Genomic DNA, 25,197 nt, shown 5'->3' with positions numbered 1-25,197 from the left:
GTGTCAAGTTCTTTAGAAAAGGTTCTCTACAAGGAAAAGCTTTTATGCATGACCAACTTTGGAAAATAGATTGCACTGTAGAAACTGACCATTTACATGTCTTAAGTACTGCAACCAAAAGAATACATGGTTTTGATCAAACTTTCATTCTTTGGCACAAAACATTAGGACACATTTCAAAAGAAAAGGTTTTTCAATTGTCCAAAATGAACTTGATTCCGACTGTTGATTTCAAGAGTGCAATTGAGTGTGTTGATTGTATGAAAGGAAAGATGACAAATATTAGGAAACGATGCTAAAAGAAGTCATGGCCTGTTAGAAATCATACATGCAGATGTTTGTGGACCTTTTCCTATCAAAACCATATGTAGGAACTCTTATTTTGTGAATTTCATTGATGACTACTCTAAATACAGTTATGTTTTCCTCATTAGTGAGAAGTCTTCAGTCCTTGAATGTTTCAAAACCTTCAAAAGTGAAGTTGAAAAACAATTAGACCGTGTGATTAAAATTGTTAGATCAGATAGAGGAGGGGAATATTTTGGCAGGCACACAAAAGCTAGACAGAAAAATGGTCTTTTTGCATGTTTTCTTGAAGGCTAAGGCATTGTAGCATAATACACCACTCCTGGCACACCCCCAACAAAATGGAGTGGCAGAGAAGAGAAATAGAACTCTCATGGGGATGGTGAGAAGCATGATTTCTAGGTCCAAACATCCTAGTTTCCTTTGGGGAGAGGCATTAAAGACAAAAAATTATATACTTAATAAAGTGTCATCTAAAGCTGTGTCTGAGACACCATTTGAGCTGTGAAATGGAAGACAACCAAGTTTCGATCATTTTCATGTTTGGAGATGTAAGGCAGAAGTGAGGTTTTACAATTCAAGTGAAAAGAAATTAGATTCCATGATCACTATCTGTTCTTCGTTGGTTATTCTGAGAAGTCAAAAGGCTTTAAGTTTTTCTGCACTCAAGCAAACACCAGAATACAAGAAACTCTTAATGATACCTTTCTAGAAGATGAAGATGTTTCGAATTTAGTTTAAGAAAATTTTGAGTTTGAAGAAGCAAGGCAAATGGAAGATGATTCCTCACGGTTAGACTATAATCACATACCAGTTTTCCTGAGATTAATGACGTAATGGGTGACACTGAGATTCTAAGAGAAACTGTGAATGAGGAAGATCAAAACAATGCTTTTGTTAATCAAAATCCAGCCACTAAGAATCAGGCAACCAATTCTAATGCTCCTACCAACTCACTTAATCATCAAAATTTGAGGAAATCCAACAGAATAAAAAAGCCAGTTATTTCTTCAGACTATGTGTACTTTCAAGTAGGGGTGGTTCGGTATGGGATACCATACCGAAACTAGTATCCCGAATCCCAAACCAAAATTTTTCGGGACGGGAATTTGAAGACCAATCCCAAACCAAATTTTCGGGAATCCCGAAATATTTTCGGGATTTTGGGACAAATCGGGAATCCCAAATTGAAATATGAATTTATGAATTGTTCTTCAAATATATAATTCAAGAACACATTCATGAACTAGGAATTTCATTTCATTCACACTACCATTTAATTGAACACTGACATGCCTGACTGTTTTTATAATAGTCAAAATTCAAATTAATTAAACCCTTTTTGCAATATGTTGAGAGACAAAAGAATCAAACCTTCTAAAATCATCATCCATGGCAGCAGCAATAATAAAATCCACATGAATATCAAACAAAACATGAAAAATATGCAAGGTGTAGGGCATTCCAGGTTGTAGAGCATGAATTAGAAACTACTAGCATCAATTATAAAAGAATAATATATATAATAATTAATATTATATATTTTCGGTTCGGTATGGGATTCCCGAAATATCGAGAAGCCAATCCCAAATCCCATACCGAAATTTTGGGATCGGTTCGGGATAGCATCCCGAAAATTTCGGGAATTTCGGTTTGGGAAATTTTTGGTTTAGGATCGGGATTTTTTCGGTTCGGTTCGGGATTTTTGGGAATTTTTTCCACCCCTACTTTCAAGAGATAGTTTGATTTTGGAGACATTGATGATCCTATGACATATCACCAAGCCATGCAGAGTTCTTAAAAGGTTTTATGGCAAGCGACAATGAAATAAGAACTCAATTCAATGTCCAAGAACTCTGTTTGGTCTTTTGGTGAAATTCCCACCTAATATCAAAGCAATTGGTTGCAAATGGGTATTCAAAACCAAAAATGATGATGAGGGAAGGATCGAGAGATATAAAGCAAGGCTTGTTGCAAAGGGTTTTACACAAAGGGAAGGGGTTGATTACAATGACACTTTTTCCCCTGTGTCTTCCAAGGATTCAATGAGAGTTATCATAGCTTTAACAGCACATTTTGATTTAGAATTGCACCAAATGGATGTCAAGAATGAAGATATTTTCATGGCTCAACCTCCTGGACCTATTGAAAGAGGGAAAGAAGATATGGTTTGCAAGTTATAGAAGTCAATTTATGGAGTAAAACAGGCATCCAGGCAATGGTTCTTAAAATTTGATCAAGTTGTTACTTCACATGGTTTCATAGAAAATCAGATGGATGATTGCATCTATCTCAAAACAAGAGGATCAAAATTCATTCTCCTTGTTCTCTATGTCAATGACATCTTACTTGCAAGTTTGGACAGACAACTATTGAATGAAACCAAGCACATGTTGAGCACAAACTTTGAAATGAAGGATCTTGGAGAAGCCTATTATGTTTTGGGAATTGAGATAGTTCGAGATAGGCAGAGAAGATTTCTTGGATTATCTCATAAAGGCTATATTGAAAGAGTACTCAACAGGTTTAACATGTAAAAATGCAATAAGCCTGATGTTCTAGTGAACAAGGGAGATAAGTTTTCCCAAGATCAGTGTCCAAAGAGTGAGCATGAAATTGAATTGATGAAGATGAAGCCTTATGCTTCATTAGTTGGCAGTTTTATGTATGCTAACATTTGCACTAGGCCGAATTTGGCATTCATTATTGGTCTTTTGGGAAGGTTTCAATCAAATCCTGGAAAAGTTCATTGGGTGGCAGCAAAGAAGGTGCTGAGATACTTGCAAAGAACTAAGGATTTTATGTTAGTTTATGGCAGAGATGATTCATTGGAATTAGTTGGATTCACTAATTCAGACCTTGCTTGACATGCCCCGATCCCGATATTCCCTGAATACCAGGATAGGCACGTGTTGGCCGACACCCTAGGATGACAAAAGCCATTTATTGAGTGCAAATGCTGAAAACAAGGGATAGATAAGACTTATAAATATAAAAGAATAATGAATATGAATTTAAGGAACGTGTTCAGAGCACACATCTAATCTAAAATGCTAAAGGAAAATAATATAAAATTGAATAAATAAAAGAATGGGTCCTACACCGAGAGGACTCAAAGATGCTGATGCGGAAGTGCCTTAATGCCGGAATTGTATGCCTCGATTCTAAGTCCTAAAGGGAGCGCAAAACAAACATGAGTGGACCAAGTTGATATATATATATATATATAATAAAACATTTATCAATATACTAACCCCCAGATTTTATGAAAACACATAAATTATGATAAACATAGGTTTTTCGAAACCTAACATGTCGTGCAATGTCTCAAATCATAACTTGTATATATAATAATCACTAATGAATGTCCGATAACCCCCAGGCCACATGCCGGCTCTCCGTCCCTGTGCTAATAGCCAGAGGAAACACACTCCAGGCTCTATGCCAACACCAAACCGTTGCCCGGGACAAACCGGAAACTATCCCTACGTCCCGTAACGGAATAAGGACAACCAGGTAAGTACAAAACCATTGAACATACATATATTGAAAAGCAACTTCATAGTATAAAGTCATCCATCATCTATACTATAAAGAGATGTTCTAAACATGTTCTAAATATCATATCGTCATCCATCAGATATTCTATAAGAACACGGGTTATAGGAAAAATAGTAATAATTCAAACTAGCCTCAGTGAGCATGTTATCTCATAAAACGTTTCATAAAACATAGTCATCAAATCATGCTTTTCATGTATGCATTTCTACAATCAAAACATGCATTTTTAGAGGGGTCCATTCACAGTACTTAGCTGCCGAAGAGCCACGCAAACTAGCAGAGACAGAATGCCACAATAAATTGCCCCTAAGCACATAAAGGGTACATTTAATCAAACTCTACTCAAACGATTTAATTTGGGGAAACAGACATCAAAAACGGGTCCAGGACATCGAAATTAGCCTAGGAGGGGTCTCCGCATGAAATCCAAAAAGTCAACGATCAAAGTCAAAGTCAATGGATCCGGATCAAGGGTTTTGGGTTGGATCAGGTTGGGCCTAGGGCTTTAAGGATTTAAAGGGTTAAGGGTTTTGGGTTTTAAAGGGTTAAAGGTTTAGGATGCACGGGCCTAAGGCCTAAATGGAAATGGCCCAAAGGCCTGGGTTTGGATTTCAGACTTGGGCTTGGGTAATTGGGTTGGACCTTGGGTTAATGGATCAGGTTGACCCATTTTCAGGCCAAGGTTTTGACCGGTTTCTGGACAAACTTCAAACGTCCATAACTTCTTCGATACTCAATGAAATTGAGTGAAACAAAAAGGAAAGTTGTAGTACTCAGCGAGACGAAGAGATTGATACCTTGCATGCCAGCCAACTCGCCATGGTTCGGCCATAAATTGCCTCGAAAGGGGCGGTGCTCGCCGGAAAATTTGGAAAAGCTACTCCAAGCTATTTTTTGCTATTCAAACGTATACACAACTTAAAAAAGGTTTCGATCTAACCTTAAAACACATCCCAAGGGTTTCTAGAAGCTTACCAATGTCAGAAAAATACGAAACACAACGGAGAAGATGATGAACAGTACCAGCCGAAAGGAAAAGAAGGGTTTGTGGTGTTCTTTCTTTGAATCTTAGTTCGCAAGGGTGATGGTGATGGTGTTGAAGGTAAATGGTAAGGGTGTGCGTGTGGGTGGATCAGAGGGTGAGAGGGTTTCGAGAGAGAGAAGGGAGAGATCACAGAGGGAGAATGAGAGAGAAAAGAGAACTGAGAGAGAAGAGAGAGAGAGAAACTTTTCAGAAAAAATAAAAGAAAAAGAAAATATCCCCTAAACTTAGTGAAAATACAAAAATACCTTTTTTCTTCCGTAAATCCCGGGACAAGTTGTTACAATCTACCCCCCTTAAAAGAATTTCGTCCCAAAATTTAAAATAATTTGCTACACTGAAGAACTCAAAAATAGGAAGAAGAATATATGTATAAAAAGAAATCAAGTTAGAGTGGGTGCATCAAAGAGAATATGCCACACCGTCGTGAGCGGGTTGCAAAATCCTCTATCATGCCTCCAAGCTCTTACTTTCTTCCCCATCAATGTAGAAGTAGAAACATACTTTATAGAGATATAAAACTGAAAACATATATTGACGTAAGGTCAAAAATAAGTACACAAATACGATAATGTTAAAATAGATACGTACTAACATATAGGTCAAAAATTCGTGCTAAACTTAAAACGGAAATACTTCCCCCAAAACATTTGTAACGTCAAAAACAAATAACTAAAGTAAAGGAAGTTAAAATACCTACACTGAAAATTCAAAATTGAAAAATGAGAGTGGGTCTCGCGTAAGTATACGAATGTCACGTACTTCGAGAAAATGTGTGTTTTTGGGTCGAGCTCCAACAATCGCAAATTCGTAACAACTACCGTAGACGGGTCTTCTTTCCCACTTGCTTAACGAACCCAACGAATAAGTTTTCAATACCACAGTTGGCCGCCCGCGATATCGATCACACATTTGTTGTCTCCGTAAGCAAGCAGTAATTTCCTGAGGGTGCACAATTTCATATGTCGTAAATTCGATCCTCTAAATACCAGTTCACAATATTCCTTTGTCAACCAGTATAGCCAATAGAAAACTCTCGTAACATGTCGCAAAAAATGCCATACTCAAATCGAACAAAACAGAAACTGTCGTTGTAAAACTCTATCCAGCACCCAGCATACTATCCTCCTCAGTTCTTCCAAATGTGACCAACTACTCAAGTGTTTTGCCAACAAAGAACCCATTTGAAAATTGTACCTTGGGATTCAAGAGTGGCTACCATGTTAGTAGTAGACCTAAAAGCTTGAGCCAAGCAACAAAAAATGAGAAGTCACTTTCCCCAACAAGCAGTATCTTTAGGGAGTTGTTGCAGTGCTCAAACCACTTCTCCATTTTTGCTTAGTTGCAGATTTCTAGTCAAACAAGGTCAATGTTGATGGAAAGAATGACTCTCAAGTGATCAACCTAAAAGCAAAAAAGAGTACACACCTTTTGAGAGAAGTGTAAAGATTATCTGATTCTCGCCTCGACCACGTTGTGGTGCCATTCCAGAGTGCACCAAACAGATCTGCTAGAAGTGTTTTGACATCCACATACTCTCAACAATAAGGTTCGGAAGTGAAGCAATGGAAAGATGTGTGTTGAGACGAACACATATCGTTGGAAAAGAACCGATGGGATGCCTATGAATTATAGTAAGATGGTGATACAATCCGCTGACCTTCTGTACTAAAACCTTCATCCAACTTTTACTACAAGACCGCTCAAATCTCACACCCATGTGCTCGCGAACCGAAGGATCCAGGTGTGAGGTAGTGGAAAGCTGCGTTGATGCGAACACATTACATCATCGAAAAGGTCTACCAGAGTACGAAATGATGGTTATGAATTGTAGCAAGATAATGAGTGGTGACCATTCAATTCAGCATGAAGATAGTGATGCAATCTGCTGATCACCTGCACTACAATTTTCACCAATCTCTTACCACAAGACGGCTCCAACCTCACACCCACGTGGAACTCTTTCTGGTAAGTATGGTAAGCTTGTGAAAAGGTTATGCTCCTAATGTTTTTGTCCAAATCAATAAGAATTGGGTGCGCCCTTCCACCGAATCGATCGATTGTGAATTTCTCCCTGTTTGAGTGAGAAACCATGTCGAGAAGGCTAAAAGAACACTCAAGAATTTGAGGATCAAAACAGTCCATTAAATCTAGAGTACAAGATATTTGGATTTGAACCATAAACCACACCAAGAACAAAGTTTTTTTTTTTTTTTTTTTTTTTTTTTCACCCTTGGTGTATTGTCCGGCATGATCCAGTTTACATTAAGAAACGAATAAGTGAAGGAAGGTGAAGATGCAGAAATAGAAGTCACTATTTACGATTATTTGGTTAATCATTGCAAAAAGGTTGACTGGTTTCTTAGCCGAAAAGGAAATAAGTCTAAGCTTAAAGAATAGTTAAAAACTGCTAATGAGGTTTGACGAGGCCAAAGACATTTCGAAATTCAAAATACTTTATAAGGGCTGTTTCAAAGTTCAAAAATTAAACATAGAACCTCTGAACCAACATAATGACGAAGAAGAAAGATACAAAGCAGCCTGCATATGCATGCAGTGACACGATTGGCTACCTTGAAGTGATGCCCCTGAGCAAACCAAAGCTCAATGAGTCTAGAGGAGTTCAGAGTAAAGCTCGATCTTCGTACAATGATGAATATGGTGGAATCTCAAGCCATTACACTGAAACATTACAAGGTTAAACAGTTAGTAGACAAGAACACTGATCAGTTGGGTTACAAGCAAAAGGCTAAGTTCACCTCTACCAAAAAGTTCATGGACAAAGAGCTAGGATTTACTGCCTAGTACTAGACCCAAGTGAAATTCAAGGAGTCTGTTTATCCAAACAAGTATGGATCTTCATCATCCAAGTCTAACTACAACAACAAGAATCACAACTCTTTTTGGAAATTGGTGAGAATAAAGTCTGCTACCAAAGAGTCACTTAAGAAATTATCTAATTTAAACGAAGTCAACACCTGAAGAATTTGGTGTACAGCTGACGGTCAAAGGTTAAGGAACTTGACTTCGGGGTTGAAGTAAGTAAGAAGGATATCAATAGAATAATTACCGAGAATTGTTCTAAAGATCCACACAAATTTCTTCAGTGGTAATGAGTCCAAGAACATTGATTTGCTCCCACCAGCTACCACTTACTAACCATCGCCACAACTAGCACTTACTCGCTTTCTCTAACACGCACTTCGAAAGTTTCGAGTAATTTCCAAAGAGATATGACTCTGCCCACCATTCCTAGGGAATGCATGTCGCAGAGTGACATCACCGATTCAGATTTCCAGTTAATCTTAACCAACTCGTACTGCCAAGATTTTTCCGTTTCCCAAGATTTTGATGTAAAGCCCACTACGCCCGCAATTCCTAGAGAACACATGTTGCAAAGTGGCATCGTCATTTCAGATCTATAACTGGTCTTGACCAGACTTTCACAAATTGAGATTTCTAAAACATGTCGCTTCCAAGTAACACCGACTCTGCTGCCATTCCCAGGGAATGCATGTTGCAGAGTATCAATCTGATGTTGAAGGTCATCCAACAATCCACTTCATCACTACTGAAGCACAATCCCGACACGAGTTCTTGTGTTTCAACCAGAATGTGACAATTCAAAAAGAGAAAGGTTTGCACAACTGCGCAGAATGACACCAAATTCGGAAGTCGTGACATCAAATGACATCATGACTGACACACTACTACAGTGACAGAAGGTCCTAAGTATGCTCTGAACAAAACCACGTTTTGATACCAATCTGACACATCCCGATCCCGATATTCTCTGAATACCAGGATAGGCATGTGCTGACTGACACTCGAGGGTGATGAAAGCCATTTATTGAGTACAAATGCTGAAAATAAGGGATAGATAAGACTTATAAATATAAAAGAATAATGAATATGAATTTAAGGAACGTGTTCAAAGCACACATCTAATCTAAAATGCTAAAGGAAAATAATATAAAGTTGAAAAAATAAAAGAATGGGTCCTACACCGAGAGGACTCGAAGATGCCGATGTGGAAATGTCTTGACGCCGGAATTGTACGCCTCGATTCTAAGTCCTGAAGGGAGCGCAAAACAAACATAAGTGGACCAAGTTGATATATATATATATATAATAATAATAAAACATTTATCAACATACTAACCCCTAAGTTTTATGAAAACATATATATTATGATAAACATAGGTTTTCCAAAACCTAACATGTTGTGTAATGTCTCAAATCATAACTTGTATATATAATAATCACTAGTGAATGTTCGATAACCCCCAGGCCCTATGCCGACTCCCCGTCTCTTAGCAGACAGTCAGAGGAAAATACAATCCAAGCTCCATGTCGGCTCCCCGTCCCTGTGCTAATAGCCAGAGGAAACACACTTCGGGCCCTATGCCAACACCAAACTGTCGCCCAGGACTGACCGAAAACTATCCCTACATCCCGTAGCGGAATAAGGACCACTAGGTAAGTACAAAACCTAGTGAAAAATAGAGAATGTGAGAGGAGGGAAATGAAAAGAAGAGAATCCTAGTCCAAAATGGAAACGAATTAGGATTCTCTCCCCCCTTTTTCCATCCCCTTCCATCTCCTCTTCTCACATTCTCTTATTTTGTCTTTCTTTTGTTAAAAAAAATTAATATAAGATATTGACGTGACTTAACCATGATCGTTCAAATAGAAGGTAAAGGAATGAGAGAAAAAAAGAAGAAAGAGAATCCTACTCCAATGGAAACCTAACACACACGTCTACCTCACGTACTTGAAAAACTATTTTAGAGTACAAACCTCATGATTAATATCATTAAAACCTTTCGTTATCTAATAAGCTTATCTTTATTTTTTTTTCAGATAAACTATACTATCTACACTAAGAAAAGAAGGCTGGTTTAATCTCACAATGAATTAGTAAATAATGTAGTTCAAATTTTCATTTGGCAATAATCGAACAAAAAAATCTCTCACTTATAAGTAAACATCAATATCACTAGATCGTAATACTAAGTGGCACGTTATCTCTAGTTAAACTAGCTAATTGACACATTGTTTCTCATTTAATAATAATAATAATTTAGAAAAAATAAAAAAACCTCCCCTTGTAAATACATTGTTTCTCATTTAAAGAGGATTTGAAGAAGAGAGTTTCAAACACTCACTCTGGCATCTCCTAAGGCAGATGTCATTCCAATTCGGTACTTGATGTTGGTTTACGCAGACAGTGCGGGCACACGCATCAGCACACGCATCGAGCTCAGATACACCGCAGACGGTAACGCAAGCATCAGGAATAGGGTCCTTTGAGAATGCACCAACCTTTTTCAGCATTCTCTTCGACGTGCATACCCTTTCGCAGACAAAAATCTCATCAGAACTCTTCTCCCTCCCTCTAGCGCTCTTTAATCCCTGCTCTTCGCCACGCCTTTTCTTCACTCAAAACGCTTGTCCTGCAACTACTGCAGGGATAGCGGCTAAGAGGGACCACCACACTTCCACCATCACAAATGCAGGGATCAACCTCTTCTTCAGCAGGCTAATACAAAAATAAAAATATAACGAGCTTAGGTAATGATTTAAATCATCATCGGTATGTCAGTCATGCAATACTTTGTAAACTTCTCCAGGTTATTTTGGCATAACGAATGGGGTTATGTTATATAACATATAACATAATAACAAAAGTTGAGAAAGTTCAGTTCATCATGAGACAATCCTCAAATCACATGTAGCAGATACAATATCAACAAATGCATCTACCAAAGTTCTAGAGCGAAATATATTAATCCCACGCATAAACAAGGCCACAGAGAAACATGCAAGCATTAGTCCAACATTTACTGTAATCCGGTACCTAACACGAGATCATAGCCAAGCGGACTTATATCATCTGATAGACAAACAATAGAAGGAAAACAGGAAAGAGCTAAAAGAATGTCGGAGTGTCCATCAGGCATTTTCGTTTTCTTAATACGTTCAACAATATTGCCGTCACCTAAGATGACATTTGAGCATGCTGTTTTCCATACTAGTGAAAACTTCCAACTATAAATATTACTCTAACAGTTGGTTTTAGAATAAAATGAAAATCCAAGGGATATATGAATCAAAACAACAGTTGGTTTTAGAATGCAATGCAGAGTGCAAGGAAAACCGCTTCAGCTCCAGGGTTACAGGTTCGGCTGCAATTGAAAAATCAACTGCACAAGCGGGGCATCGAGCTGAAAAGCACAATGTAACTCGCACATTTTAGACATTACAAGCATGTCTCTCAGGTTCCATTGCTATACCTAAATACGTCTAGTAGACATTTCTTTGGCCAACTCTTAGTACAACAACGTCACCAAGGACATTACCAGATGAAGTAATTTGAAGGAAAAAAAAAAAAAAAAACCCCCGTTGAAGTAATTTGTAAAACAACCAATTCAAGCACAATTACGCAATTTTTTGTTTTTTGTTACCGAAAACGAGTATGTTCAAGTCCTCAATATCTCTTTTGTATTGCCCCTGAATTGGATTTTTTTCTCCCTCTCATTCGCTTTACTTTTGCAAAATTGATCAGTTACCAGCACCTAGTAAATAAAGAAAAAAATCCACACAGCTCGTTTTTCATCCTAAACCCTAAACCCTAAATATCATCACAATGCATAATATAATACATGAAACCCTAGGTTTAGTAAAAGTAAACAGAAAAATTAGAGTCTCAAACACTCAAAAAAGGCATTTCTTCAAGAATTACAGTAAACCGCAAACTCTCCTACACCATCCTAGTAAGAATCAAGACTTTCCGCATCAGAATTTTGAATTAAAAAAAGACAAAAAATACAGAGAAATATCTACAATTACAAAATTAAAACCAATTTCAGCCGAAAGGACGTAAATTGATTCAAATTTCTTTAGAATTTCGAGAAATGAAACAGTAACTCACTGAAAGGTTTGAAGATTTGGAGTGGGAGTAAATTTGCAGGCGTTCGTGGAGTTGCAGAGCTTCTGGAGGTGATTGCGAATGCCGTAAGGTGAAGATCGTCTGAGGAAGTGCCTGAGCAGTGACAAGTCTTTTAACCTTCAACAGTACGAATTGGGCTTGGGCTCCTCAGGCTTAGAGAAACGAAACTAACAAGAGGGCTCAAGGTCCATTTACCAGATGCAGAAGAGCCCAAGTCCAACTCCTATCACCATTCCTTTGCTTTCAGTTTACACAAACTTAACATATGACATGCAAAAAATAATGAAGAAAGACTCACTGTTCTAAAAATCCCCACCTAACGCCGCCTAGGCACTAGGCACCTGGCCACCACCCCGATTAATGCCTGGGCATTTGAAAATTAAGAAAGGGCACTTAGACCTGCTAAGACGCTTGTCTAGACCGCCTAGCCCGCCCAGACCCACTTAGACACCAGCCTAGGTTGCGACTCACTTAGATAGAAAATAGATAACTTCATTTTGCATTTTATTTAAATTGTAAGAGACTTGTTGAATACTTAAATGAACACACATTATATGCTTGTTCCCATGTTTTCATTATGTTCCAATACTTCATAATATATATGTTATTTTATTTTGTAGTTTATGATAAAATTATGTATATTTTAAGTATAAACCAACATTTATTTACACGAAATATAATGGATCTACTTAAATCTACCTAGTCCGCTTAGACCCTGCCTAGCAGCCCAGGCGCTAGGCCCCAATCCACCACCCGACTAGTGCCTAGCGTCTAGCGTCTTTTAAAACCTTGGAAAAGCCTAAATTGTAATCTATATTTTTTCGGGGCTTTGTATTTTTATGTTCTATTTTTTTATGCTCCGTGATAGTGTTTTTAAATAGCGTATTTTTAAGATGTAACTTTAATTCTTGATTTTCACGTTTGATTTGTACTATCTTATAATGTTATAATTAAATAGTTTTTTTTTCATATATATAAAAAAAAAAAAAACTTAAATTCAATCCAATCATGTGCACTAAGTGTTCGATGAAATCTCTGAGTTGTGCGCATCAAGTGCTCGATGAAATGCCTCAGTTGACACGCTTTGGCATTCTTTGACATTACTCATTAGTTTCCTATATCTACCCTCGACAAAACTCCACATATCATAGTAGTGGTCAATATACGTTGCCATAAGCTTTTGATGAATGTCGTTAGGAATCGGTAGTTGCCCACCAAGTTCTTGATGAAATGGTCCAATGAAGTTATTTTGGGTCGGAAACGTGACCACATTATTTGAAAATCCTAGCTACTTTTGTTCTAGAAATTTATTTCTATCAAAAGTATTAATGCATCATTAAATCTAATCTATCAAAAAATTGGGAAAACATTGGCCTTTATAAAGAACAGAGAATGTAACAGTTAATTCCAAAGACATGTTCTTGCTAATTTACAAAAATATTACATCCTTGGTGGGTTTAATTCAAGTGTAATTGAGAACATCATTGAGAATATAGACTAAAAGCAATGAAATTGGGTATAGAAGGTAAGCCAAGAATGATGTCCAAAGGGAAAAGGTGAAGACGAAGCTTGCAATCAGACCCATCACAGTGCAGACAATTAAAACTACCAAAACTTCAGCAGAAAAATCCCAAGTCATTTCACGAGCATAAATTATGGCTAGCAGCACGGAAAATCCCAGAACATTGTTCATAAACACCCCACCATAAATCTGCATCCAAATACAATATGTTCCACGTAAAATAATGAAAATAACACAATTAAGTAGGTATTTTCTAATTGAGAAAGAAAATATAAAAAATTGGGCACAATGACAAACCTCAGAAAATGTCAGAGATGTGGTTCTTGGTGTTTTTCTTGAAGCTGCCTTAATTGCTGAAGCGGCTTGTCTGGCATTGGTTGCCAAGGGGACTAGCACAAATGATACAAAGAAAGAAGGGATGCTTGCAGCTGTGGAGAAATCCTGAACACTATCTATAAGAGGTTCTGCTAAAACTGCCAATACAACAAACCCTAGAACCAAATATGTTATAGCTTTCATCCAAGCCCATTTTGACTTGTCGACAGCTCCACCACTGCTGTACTCTTCATCCACCAACTTATCTGTTTCGTCCCAAGTCCTCTGCATAATCATTTTGAAAAATTAATCTTAACGGTCGTATTCATTTAAACTATTACAGTTTGACACGTGTGCAGAAAACTGTGTTAGATGATAATTTGTAGACAAGGAGACAAGTGGTGTTCAATTCAATTCCTTTCCCTTATAGTTCTCAGAGTTGCTTACTTGGTAGATATCGTCCTCGGATTCAAGTGACGGAGGAGCTTGATCGTTGGATTTGTTTATCCATTTTGTTAATCCAGTAACAAATTCTTCCTCACTGATCAACTGGTCTCCACTTGTGTCAAGTTCTTCTATCAATTTTACAACTGATTCATCCACGTCTCCTGGAATCTTACCAAACTTGATATCTCCGATCAGTTTTCTCAATTCTGATTGCGATATACAATTATTTCCATCGAGATCAATCTTTTCAAACAACCTGTTTTTCCATGTTGAAGACAGTGGTCAGTAGACTCAACACCACAGCAAAAAGCATATATAGAGTAATACTACTTGCATCTACATATTACATTGCTGATTATTTGTAGTTATATTAGACTACCAAACAAAGCTCCGATACTGTACTAAGTTTAAACTGTGTTACGTTATGAAATATAAACCAACAATGTATGTCAAACTAACAAACTACATCTACTAACATATACGTTATACTATTAACACCGTATTTCTCTTTCCCCAATGCTCAAAGAAGTGCCAAGTTTCCTCTTCCCTCCGTTGATAAAATAAATCTGAAAAACTTTGTTCCATATATGTATAGGGTAATGCTATCCACACATCCCTTTTTACCTCCAACACACTTGTTAATTTTTTTCTCATTGATCTTTTTCAATTCATTAAAGATCCCACGGCCAAAAATTGAGAGGGATGTGTGAGAGGTAAAAATAGATGTGTGGATAGCACCACACTATGTATATATAGCAACCAAAGGGTTAGTCTACAATAACCATTTGGGTTAGTCTACAGTACCCTTTCGAAAAGGGCACTGTTACTCTTCAATTAGACGAGTTGTAGTCCTAACCTTCTAATATTTGGTATATCAGGCATGCCATCATTTGTGACAATGCTTCCAAGTGAATTGCTTTGGACATGTCTTAGTACTTCTGACATTAAATTCTTCTTCATTTCACGTTCTTGTCTTCTATTTTCAATCCAAGGCTGAAAGACCTGCTCAGCAATAGAAGCAGATGTAAATTATTGAGGAGAATGAACGTAAATTGATATGAAAAAGGCAAATGATCTTTTTCACTCGATGCATGACGTTAATATTCTTACTAGCTATAATCCGGGCATGCATGATATATATAGGCCTCATTTGGCATGGAGGATCAGATTGTAACGAATAAGCAACTACTTTCAAGAATTGAAAGAAGAAATGAAAATTTTGGGGCCAACTTGGGGGTAGATGATGAGTTACCTCATATATGTTCTCCAATGATCTTTCGGTATTTTGTTTATGCACTGACCTGATCTCCTCAATCCATTTTGTGAAGCCATTGATGAATTCATCTTTATTAATCTTCCCATCATGATCCAGATCAAACTGTTTCATCACTTCTGCTGTTCCTTTATCCTTATCGTCTTCTGTTGATATGAATTTGATTTCACGAAGAAGTTCTTTTACTTCAGTAAGCGATATATAATTGTCACCATCTTCGTCTACTTCCTCAAATAGCCTGCAATATTTAATTAGTAACCAATCAAACAATATATGGGGACCTTCATAGAATTCAAAAGAACAGTTCTAAAATTATTGAAGGGGAGTTGTTACCAGTGTTCCTCTTAGTATATTTTCACTCTTATAGTTCCACACGTTTAGAGTTTCGAGTGCTAATTCTCTTATCACATTTGATCACTAAATAAAGTATTTCAGTTATTCAACTTCGGCTCACTCTGAAACTCATTTATTGCTATCAAATAAGATACTTATGACAAAGGCATTATTTGGTGAGCAAAAGATGGATTGTTTGGTGAACAAAGTTGGAGACTTTACCACTATCACCATGGGCAATATTCGGTGAGACCTTACCTTCTTATAGCGGGTATATTTGGTGCCCCTTTTACAGTTAGGACTCTCGCCAGTGCATGGTTTTGGACGTGTTGTAAAATGCTTGAAATCAAATGCCCATGTTTCACAAATTCTAATCTTCTTTTTTGAACCCAGGGATGGAAGATCTGTAAGGTTTTAACAGTAAATATTTTACATGGATACTTCAAAGACATTAATATATACAACGGCAATAATATTATCAGTTCATGTATAGAGATATTCATGAATGCGTACCTGATAAATGAAGTACAATAATAAGAATACAACAGAAACACTGAGAGCAGTCAAGATTGCGATGCGTTCCCCGGAAGAGGATGGAAAGATTTTTGCCATTTGCATGATAAGAAATGGTACTACTGAACAAATCATTATCTTCGCAAGGCTGCTGGTCTCTAAATCCGTTGTAATACCACAATCTATGAATTCAAAGGAGAAGAAAAAAATGAGGAGAGGATGAAAACTTGGGACCTCTTCCCACATTACTCGATGAAGACCTAGTCGATCGGTATGAAATTATCAATCTTGTAATGCAAGAGCACATTTTATTATAACTCTTGTTGTTCAATGGGGAGCTCACGAACCACTGGTGCAACTCCCACACTTCTGAAGAAGGAAATTTATCCCAAATTAATTGAAGGTAGCAATTTATTTAGCATTTCAAATAAGTGCGAATAACGCCTTGTTTTTTGTATTTCCTACAAACTTTTATTTCTGAAAACTATTCTACAACGCCCCAGTTATATATGGGATGTATCACTTCAGTGAATGACTGCGTATTTCGATTCAACTATTCCATTCTAAGCTTTTAGCCGTTCATATATAAAATCATAGCATCACATACATCCGTGTACAGTAGAAAAGACTCCAAGTTTTCAGGTATGTGGCAAGGGAATCCAATATATAAGTGGATATAGGGTTTAAAAATCTTGGATTTGGATCCCATCCGGATCCTCTTTGTGAAGATCCTACGATCCTAGGGATCCTCACGTTGTGTAGCCATAAATTATTTAGAATTTTTTTTATTTAAAATTAAACACAAATAATACCTTATAAAAGCTGACCACATCATGTAAGATGAAATGATAGATATGAGGATCCTCATCCAAAAAATCCAGATGTGTGAGGAAAAAACATAGTGACAAGGCTGACCTGTCAATGATGCAGGCAGTCTTTTCCATGACAAAAGTGATGAATCTGACTCATTGGAAGCCTTAGAGCTTTGATGATCTGAAAATTCTTGGCTGCTGACAATTACACAAGTCCCCCAAAGTATTGTTAAGCTCAAAATTGATGATCCAGCCAACAGCCCAACTCCAGTATAGACATATTCCTGAGCGACTTCCTTGGAGTTAAAAAATCCAGAAGCTGTGTGCAGAATTATCAAATTACAGTTACAATTTGCATATGTGTACAATTTTAATATAAGTAGTGAAAGAAAATCAATGAGTTTAATTAACTGAAACTTCCAAATGCATTACTTCAGTAAGTGTGATATGATTAGTTATATATATAATTGTTGGTTGTTTGATTCTTTTAATCCTTTTTATGTTTTTATACACTTGAGTGGTCTTGTGTGCATATGGGCTGCATGTGCTTTTTCTTCCCTCTGCTATCTTACTGGTTAATTAACATTTAGTAATCGCTTCCTTAAACTACATCGCATACAATTATCGTCAAACCTTGTGATTATATTTATTAACCACTTAATATTTTCTTGTTTTTGCCAGGTTGTAGATACATTAATAAGTACAAGATCGACTTCGACGACCTTACAAATTAAAATCAGAATGTCTTCCATATTGCCAGTTGGAATCCCTCGCGTCCAGCTATATACTCTAATTATATTCCTAAAGAACAAATTCAAAGAATTTTTATAGCTACCAACTAATACCACAGTCTAGCTGTATTTTTCTTCATTTGTTAGTGATATGGACATTGATGATGTATTATATGTGTTGAGTTTGATACCTAGTTAGTAACCGACTAGTTGTTTGGCGTAACCCAATTTTCAATCTTTTAGATTAGAAGATCTCCTTCCCAAAAGTAAAACATCGTTAGTATCAAAAATAAAATAAAAAATTTAATAGTCACTATACATTCAGTATTTAATTAACATTTTGATAATATAATATATAAGATAGTTTGAGTTTTAATTCAAATAGCTGGCGTGACATGTTAGACAATATTTAATTAAATAATGTGTGTAGTACATTAAAGAAAAATCAAATCCAATTCATTTGCTACATCCTGTGATGAGTAGCACATGATCATGAATGTGGAACACCTCTTTTATGCAATGAGTGGAGTAAAGTTTTCACAATATGAAGGAAAGGAAAAAAAATACAGAAGAACATTTAGAAGATCTCATCATCTATGATTTGTGACAACAAAAACGAAGAAAAAAACTTGTAAATTGTGTATGGAAATTAAGAAGAATATAGGAAGATACAAACATACCAAGAAGTAATAGAGACTCAGGAAGGGCACCGATGACATGAAAAGCACTAGCACCAAACACACCAGGACCCAAAATCTTGAAAATCTGTTCACCTCCAGCCGCCAAATACGACTCACCATGAAACAACAAGTACTCATAGACCACCATTAGAAACACATGCCCAAAAACACTGTCGGAGCATGGCAAGAACCCGTAAAGCTGCTCGCACGATGACTCTGTGGAATCGATATTCTCAACTCCTTTGAGAAGTAAGAGGGAGCCGCTGCTTTGATTTTGATATTCATGATCTGTACCATCTGAAACCAATTGGGAAGACGAAGTACTCCGAGAATTGAGTCCAAAAGAACGACCTCTGACTTCCACTGCTATTACAAGAAGAACCAAAACAACCCAATTTGCAGTTTTCGTGATGTTGCTCATTGATGATCTTCTCTTCTTCGTCCGCTTGAAATGAAGGGGAGCTACAGCTAGAGGATGATATGGAAACGGTTTTTCTTTTTCTTATTTTTTACATGTGGAAGTTGATGGGTTTATATTTTTATGTCAATTGTCATGGTTATGAATTTAGAAAAGTTAGGAAGATCAATGTGCATTAATAAGGTCAATGATTTTATTGTTGATTTTATTGTGGATTAGGTGATATTTTTGGGGACTTTATTCCAAATCAGAAACACCCAAGCAGCCAATTGTCATAAAAATAAGCATAAAAAATAAAAAATTCAACTACAGGCCACCTTGTTTCCTCTTCACTATAGTCTGGTTATTGTGATAGCATATGGCCCTTGCTGGCTGTCATGTTTGATGCACATGGATTTGGTTATTCTGTTTTCCTCAATATTTTTTTTTTTCAATTTTACCATTATTAAAGGGAGAGGAAGAGTTCGAAATTATTATATTAATTTAGAGGATAAAGAGTTAGAACACAGGACGCATAAGTAGAAACTCAATACCTTATCCATTAGGATATTAGACCACATGTGATATTTTCCTCAATGTTATTATACATACTTTTATTTGTACTATTCTATTTTCCTCTTGCAGTGGAGTGGTTTTTTCTCAACTTAGGTTTGATTGTCATGGACATGAATTCGAAATTTATTATTATGGCTGGTCAATTATGTGACTCAACCTAAATACAACACTCTTAATGTAAATATATCATTGTATTAAAAAAAATGTTTTGGGTATTCTTATAAATTTATAGTATATACAAGTTACATATATAATGAAAATGCATTCTAATACATATTGTGTGAGAACCCATATTTTATGCTAGTACAATATATAATTATAAATGTTTGATGATATAACTAAATGTCCCACATTGAAAGCTAAGAAATTTTGCAAGGGGGTATAAAATGTTGAGTCACTGTCTTTATTATTAATTGGTTTTGAGATGGAACCTCAGCTTCCTTCATGATATTAGAGTTCATTAGTTCACGTGTGAATTCAACATATACAATGTCACCCAACTTAAATAATTCAAGTGCTAGTTTTGAAATTTCACCACATGATTCTTATGAAGTTGCACTGGGAGCTAGTGCTTTGCTATCGAAGAATTGCTCCATGAATCTCAGTAGAAAAATTCATTAAAATCCAACCTAAGCATGACAGGCTCTTTATCATGTGCAAAATTTAGTATTTGACTTCAATATTTACATGTATTTAATAAACTTATCTTCTCGATCAAAAAATAATTGTATTAAATATAAACAAATATTGTAGTCAATCCTACAAGTTTGATTCTAATATTGTAATTTTCATACATAATTTGTACTAATACTACAAAAGCAAAATCCATCAAAGAAAATGCAGACACTTGTCTTGGGTCCCAATGTTAGTGTTATTTTCGTTATATGACACTTAAGAGGCCAGGAGGATTCTCGTCGGATCCTCTAATCACATCCGTTCATCGTATATCGTGCGGTCAGAAATTATTGTAGTTTTTTTTATTTAAAATTGAATATAAACAGTACTTGATAAAAACTAGCCGCACGATGTACGATGAACGAATGTGATTAGAGGATTCTCGAGATCCTCCAATCATATTCGTTCATCGTACATCGTGCGGTCAGAAATCATTGGAATTTTTTTATTTAAAATTGAATAGAAACAGTACATGACAAAAAACTAACTACACGATATACGATGAACGAATATAATTGACATATCCTTGAAATTCTCACAAAGAGGATCCGATGAGGATCCTCTCTTATATGACACATGGGCCTCTCAGAGACTCAGCCTATTGCTCTGTGGCACTTCTTTGAAGCCAAGAGCCGCCAGTGTCATTCAATTTGATATATTCAAATTCTTCGAAGCAGTTTTTATTATTTTTGTTTATGATTTTTTTTATGAATTTTTTGTCACTTCATGTTTTGATATAATAGTTTATAATATTGTCATGCAAATTAATGTTAAATTACGAGGTGATAGAGAGTAAATAGAAAGTTTTACTCTAAAAAAGTTTGTTTAGCATTTGTCAAATACCAATTCAATTCAAATAATTATTTTCAGTTGGGGGGAAAAAAATTTCAGTTTCAAACTTTCAATACATCAGCCGCTATTTTTCTCTATTAAAAAAAAATAAAAAAAATAAAAAATAAAAAATAAATACATCAGTCGCTATTGGTGGATGATAGTGACATGATAATAATCAAATCAACAATTCTTAAGCATTGATCTCAAGTAATTAATATGATGAAAGTAGCATTTGGTTTTGAATATTACTTCTAATTGTTAGATGCATGTCCAAAAAGTCAACTATATGATGAAATATTTTAAGAATACTTATTATGTTAAATTGGACGGGCAAAGTTTATTTGGCATTCACTTTTATTTCTATTATGTGACAAAATAATAATGTAATCTAAAGAATGTTATCAAACTAAGAGATAAGTAATCTAAGGAAGTTAGATCAATATGGCTTTTCACTTGTGTTCATTTCTTATAGATTCGTTTTAACTAGGAGACAACTCAAAAAGCTCATATCCAGGAGATGCTATAAAAGAGTTTCTATTATATCAAAATGAACAGTCACTCTTTAAATTTAAAGAACAACTATTCACTTGCTAAATATTTTAAAAATAAAACTCAAGGGTGGAAACTTGATCAAGGGGAAAAGGATGAGGGAATGTTGTTTTAGAAAATGAGTGGGTTGGTTTTGAATTGTTAATAATAAAATATATAACATTTGAAAAATTGAAAGTGTTGTTGAAAATAAAAAATTAAATTAAGTAGCTAAAATAATTTTTTAACACTATCACTAACTAGTTTAACAAAATCTAGAGTTTTTCTTGGAGATGCTCGCTACGACAACTCTTGGCTTGCTAGGCAGCCTAATATGAACCAAAATAATAAAATACCAAATATCCTTAAAAACTTAGAAAGTTGTTTTGACACAATGGAATTTGGGCTAGTACACAATAGAATTTGGTGGCCACAAATACCTATATACTAGGGTAAAGCACCGAGTCTTGCTCATGAAACCGTTCTTCGAAATAGCGGGTCATGGACATATATATTGAACATTAGAAATCAAATATGTAATTCTTGAACTTCGATGCCGTTTTTGCATATAACAACTGATTTCTTGATCACCATCATGCCATTTGAGATTACTTCACTCAAGACGTCTCGTGTAATGCTCAAGTCCTTGAGAGGTGCTTTAAACAGTCCTCGAACTCCCCTCAAGGCCCGTAGACTAGTGCTCGAACCCCTTCAAATAGGCCCGTCAGAGTAGTGCTCAAACCCCTTCAAATAGGTTAAATTTTAAAAGTCTACAAAATCATCAACAAAAAAGGGATAAAGTCTGTAGCAAGTTCAAATTTAGGCTACTTTTCAAAAATTCTTATGAGTACTTACCATACATTCGTGATATTAATGAAGTCTTGATGATCCAAGGGGGAAGGAAACCAAGAACGCTTGCTCTGAGTGTGAAAGGATAAGTGCTATATTACCAGAGCTACATACCCTAGACAATCTTTGAGAAATCAGTGGGCAATGGTGTGGCATTGATATCGATCGTATTCTAGTTTCATACATGTGGATTATCTAGTTTGGTTCCCTTTATTAAAAAGAACAAGAAAAAAAATATATATAAAGAACTTATGTTTTAGGCAAATTGAGGAGAGGGTATGAGCTGACTACAAGCGAATCCGAAGCTAACAACTGTATTCCCATCAGCTATAAATAGAGGCTTCAGATCACTGTATTGGCATACATCCCATTGTAGAATGATCATATTCAATGGAAGAGATGTCAAACATGAAAGAAGAAGCCTTGTTTGGTATGTAAAGAAAATACAATGTATAATTGTTTTGAATGAATTTCTTCAATTGAATAATTCTTTCTGCACAAAGTATTGTATACAAATTTTACAATCAAGCACACAACCACTATTACGGCATGTAAGCTGTGATCCACAATTTGTGACATTTGACTTATGCTAGAAAAGGTAAATTATAATGATTATAATATTATAATAATTGTTATAACATTTTCCGAATGTTTGACTTAATCAAGAAGATATTATCATAATCACAATAATATTATAATAACTACAATAATTATTTTCTAATACTCCCCCTCAAGTTGGAGAGTGAAGATCGTGAACTCCCAACTTGTTGCGTAGTGTCACAAACTGGTCATTTCCCAAGGCCCTTGTAAATACATCTGCCAACTGAAAACGAGTGGGAACATGCGAATGATTAATCATTCCAGTTTGTAGTTTTTTGCAAACTATGTGACAGTCGATTTCTATGTGCTTTGTACATTTGTGGGAAACAGGATTTGCTGCAATGTACAAAGTGGCTTGATTATCACAATACAATGGTGTGGAAGCTACTTGCGAGACTTTTAAATCTTGTAATATATAACGTAGCCAAGTTAGCTTCAAACACGTATTGGCCATAACTCGATATTCGGCTTCTATTGATGATCTAGGCACATTGGTTTGTTTCTTGGACTTTCATGAGACGAGAAAATTTCCAAGGAAAATGCAATACACTGTAATTGATCTCCTTATGGCACGACAACCTCCCCGATCTGAATCATAGAAGGCTTTCAAGGAAAGATTGTTAGAGGCAGGAAATGGTAGGCCTTGACCAGGTGTCCTTTTGATGTATCTGAGGATTCGTAAAGCAGCATCCCAATGTGGCTTTCGAGCTGATGCATGAATTGACTAAGTGTCTAAATAAAGTAGACTATATCTGACCTTGTGACAGTGAGATAAATTAACCTCCTAACCAGTCTTCGATACTGAGTTGGGTAATTGAGAAGTGCTATATATGTGGGGGTGAATTTGAGATTCTGTTCCATTGGAAACTTGCCTGGTCGTGCAGTTGTAAATCCCGAGTCTTGCAGAATGTCTAATGCATATTTTCTTTGAGACATGAAAATACCTTTCTTGGAACGTGAAAATTCAATGCCCAAGAAATACTTCAAATCTCCAAGGTCATTGATGTGAAAATGCTTGAGAAAAAAAATGTTTTGAGGTGTTTCATCTCTTGAAGATCATTACCTGTGAAAAGTATGTCGTCAACATAAGTAAGCACTGCTGTGAATGAAGTACCTTGTGTCTTGGTGAAGAGGGAATAATCAGCCTTTGGCTGATGGTATCCTACTTTCTAAATGGTGGTTGAAAAGGTAGAAAACCAATTTCTGGATGCTTGTTTGAGTCCATAGAGAGACTTGTTAAGCCGATATACAATGTTCTTCCTCTGCTGGCAAAGACCAGGAGGAGGCATCATGTAAACAACTTCATGCAAATCACCATAGAAGAATGAGACACTGCAGGGTTGTGAATTTGGCGATAAAAGAAAAATTCTCCTCATAGTCAACGCCCTCAATTTGAGTGTAACCCTTGGCAACAAGATGATCTTTGTAACGCTCAATGGTGCCGTCAGTTTTTTATTTGATTTTGTAGACCCACTTGCAACAGATGGGTTTATGACCAAGAGGCAAATGATTCATACTCCAAGTGTTATTTTGTAGCAGAGCTTCTAATTCAACATGCATGGCCTGTTGCCAATTAGGATCTTGGATAGCTTGAGTAGAGGAAGTGAGCTCGGTAGGACTTGAAGGACGAGGCGCCAGGTTAGATGGACTAACGTGGTTGGACATGTGGTAGTCTTTATGCCATGCTAGATGGTGTGTAGGACGGGTGGAATGTCGTGAATGTGCCAAGGTGGGCTAAGAAGGAAGGGATGCTGTCGGGCCAATATTAGCAGTGGTTGTGGTTGTCTGAGGAGTAGGTGGGCTTATATGATTAGAATGGGCTGGCAGGATATAGTCTGTTATCATGAGAAGGTGGGCTGGTAGTAGATGGTGGGCCAACGGAAGTGGGTAATGGCTAAAGTGGCGCGGTGTTGGAAGACACGAGAGGTTGAGGGATGATAGTCCATTGGCATATGGCAAGCATTTATCAGGTGGCATGTGGATGACACGAGATGTTGAGGAGTGACTAAGGTGGGGTCGAGGCTAGCAGATTAAGGCGGGATGAGGGGTCAGGATTGGGGTGAAGGTTGATTAGGTTTAGTGGGTCGTCATTGGGGGCAAATGGCAGTGGGCCTGGTGGGTTGGCAGGGTGTGAGAGTGGTAATTGCTGCCGTGTGTCAAGCACAAAGCGTGTTGGTGTCTGTGACACGACTGGCATAGGCTGGCATGAAAGTGACATGGGCGCAGGTGATGAGATAAGCCCTCAATCATG

General features: G+C 36.5%; 1 protein-coding gene and 1 pseudogene across 2 annotated transcripts; both read right to left on the bottom strand.

Annotated features, from left to right (window-relative positions):
• Window positions 1-9,826: 9,826 nt before the first annotated feature.
• LOC137743603 (uncharacterized protein At5g64816 pseudogene) lies at window positions 9,827-10,450 on the bottom strand (annotated as a pseudogene). Its single transcript, XR_015952931.1, has one exon. The product of XR_015952931.1 is annotated as an uncharacterized protein At5g64816 pseudogene (transcript).
• A 2,769-nt stretch (window positions 10,451-13,219) lies between these two features.
• LOC137741542 (sodium/calcium exchanger NCL-like) lies at window positions 13,220-19,054 on the bottom strand. The gene is made up of 9 exons (XM_068483801.2): window positions 18,488-19,054; window positions 17,180-17,395; window positions 16,265-16,446; window positions 16,010-16,155; window positions 15,398-15,656; window positions 15,002-15,147; window positions 14,146-14,401; window positions 13,681-13,983; window positions 13,220-13,572 (listed from the first exon to the last, which is right to left on the bottom strand). The coding sequence occupies exons 1-9, from the start codon at window positions 18,906-18,908 to the stop codon at window positions 13,324-13,326; spliced, it is 2,178 nt and encodes a 725-aa protein (XP_068339902.2). The 5' UTR covers window positions 18,909-19,054; the 3' UTR covers window positions 13,220-13,323.
• Window positions 19,055-25,197: the final 6,143 nt, after the last annotated feature.

This window comes from Pyrus communis, chromosome 11 (assembly GCF_041283825.1).
Source record: "Pyrus communis isolate YQ-2024b chromosome 11, ASM4128382v1, whole genome shotgun sequence".
Lineage (NCBI taxonomy): Eukaryota > Viridiplantae > Streptophyta > Magnoliopsida > Rosales > Rosaceae > Pyrus > Pyrus communis.
Note: the sequence above shows the minus strand (reverse complement) of the source record. Positions and strands in the feature narration are given on the sequence as shown.

Bases quoted from the DNA above. Each gene is read 5' to 3' on its own strand.
- LOC137741542 (XM_068483801.2), bottom strand. From the start codon at position 18,908: ATGAGCAACATCACGAAAACTGCAAATTGGGTTGTTTTGGTTCTTCTT. The intron at 16,447-17,179 runs GTCAGCCTTGTC...TTGAATTCATAG, and splicing joins ACTGCCTGCATCATTGACAG to ATTGTGGTATTACAACGGAT. The intron at 14,402-15,001 runs GTTAGGACTACA...ATGGAAAAACAG, and splicing joins GATATACCAAATATTAGAAG to GTTGTTTGAAAAGATTGATC.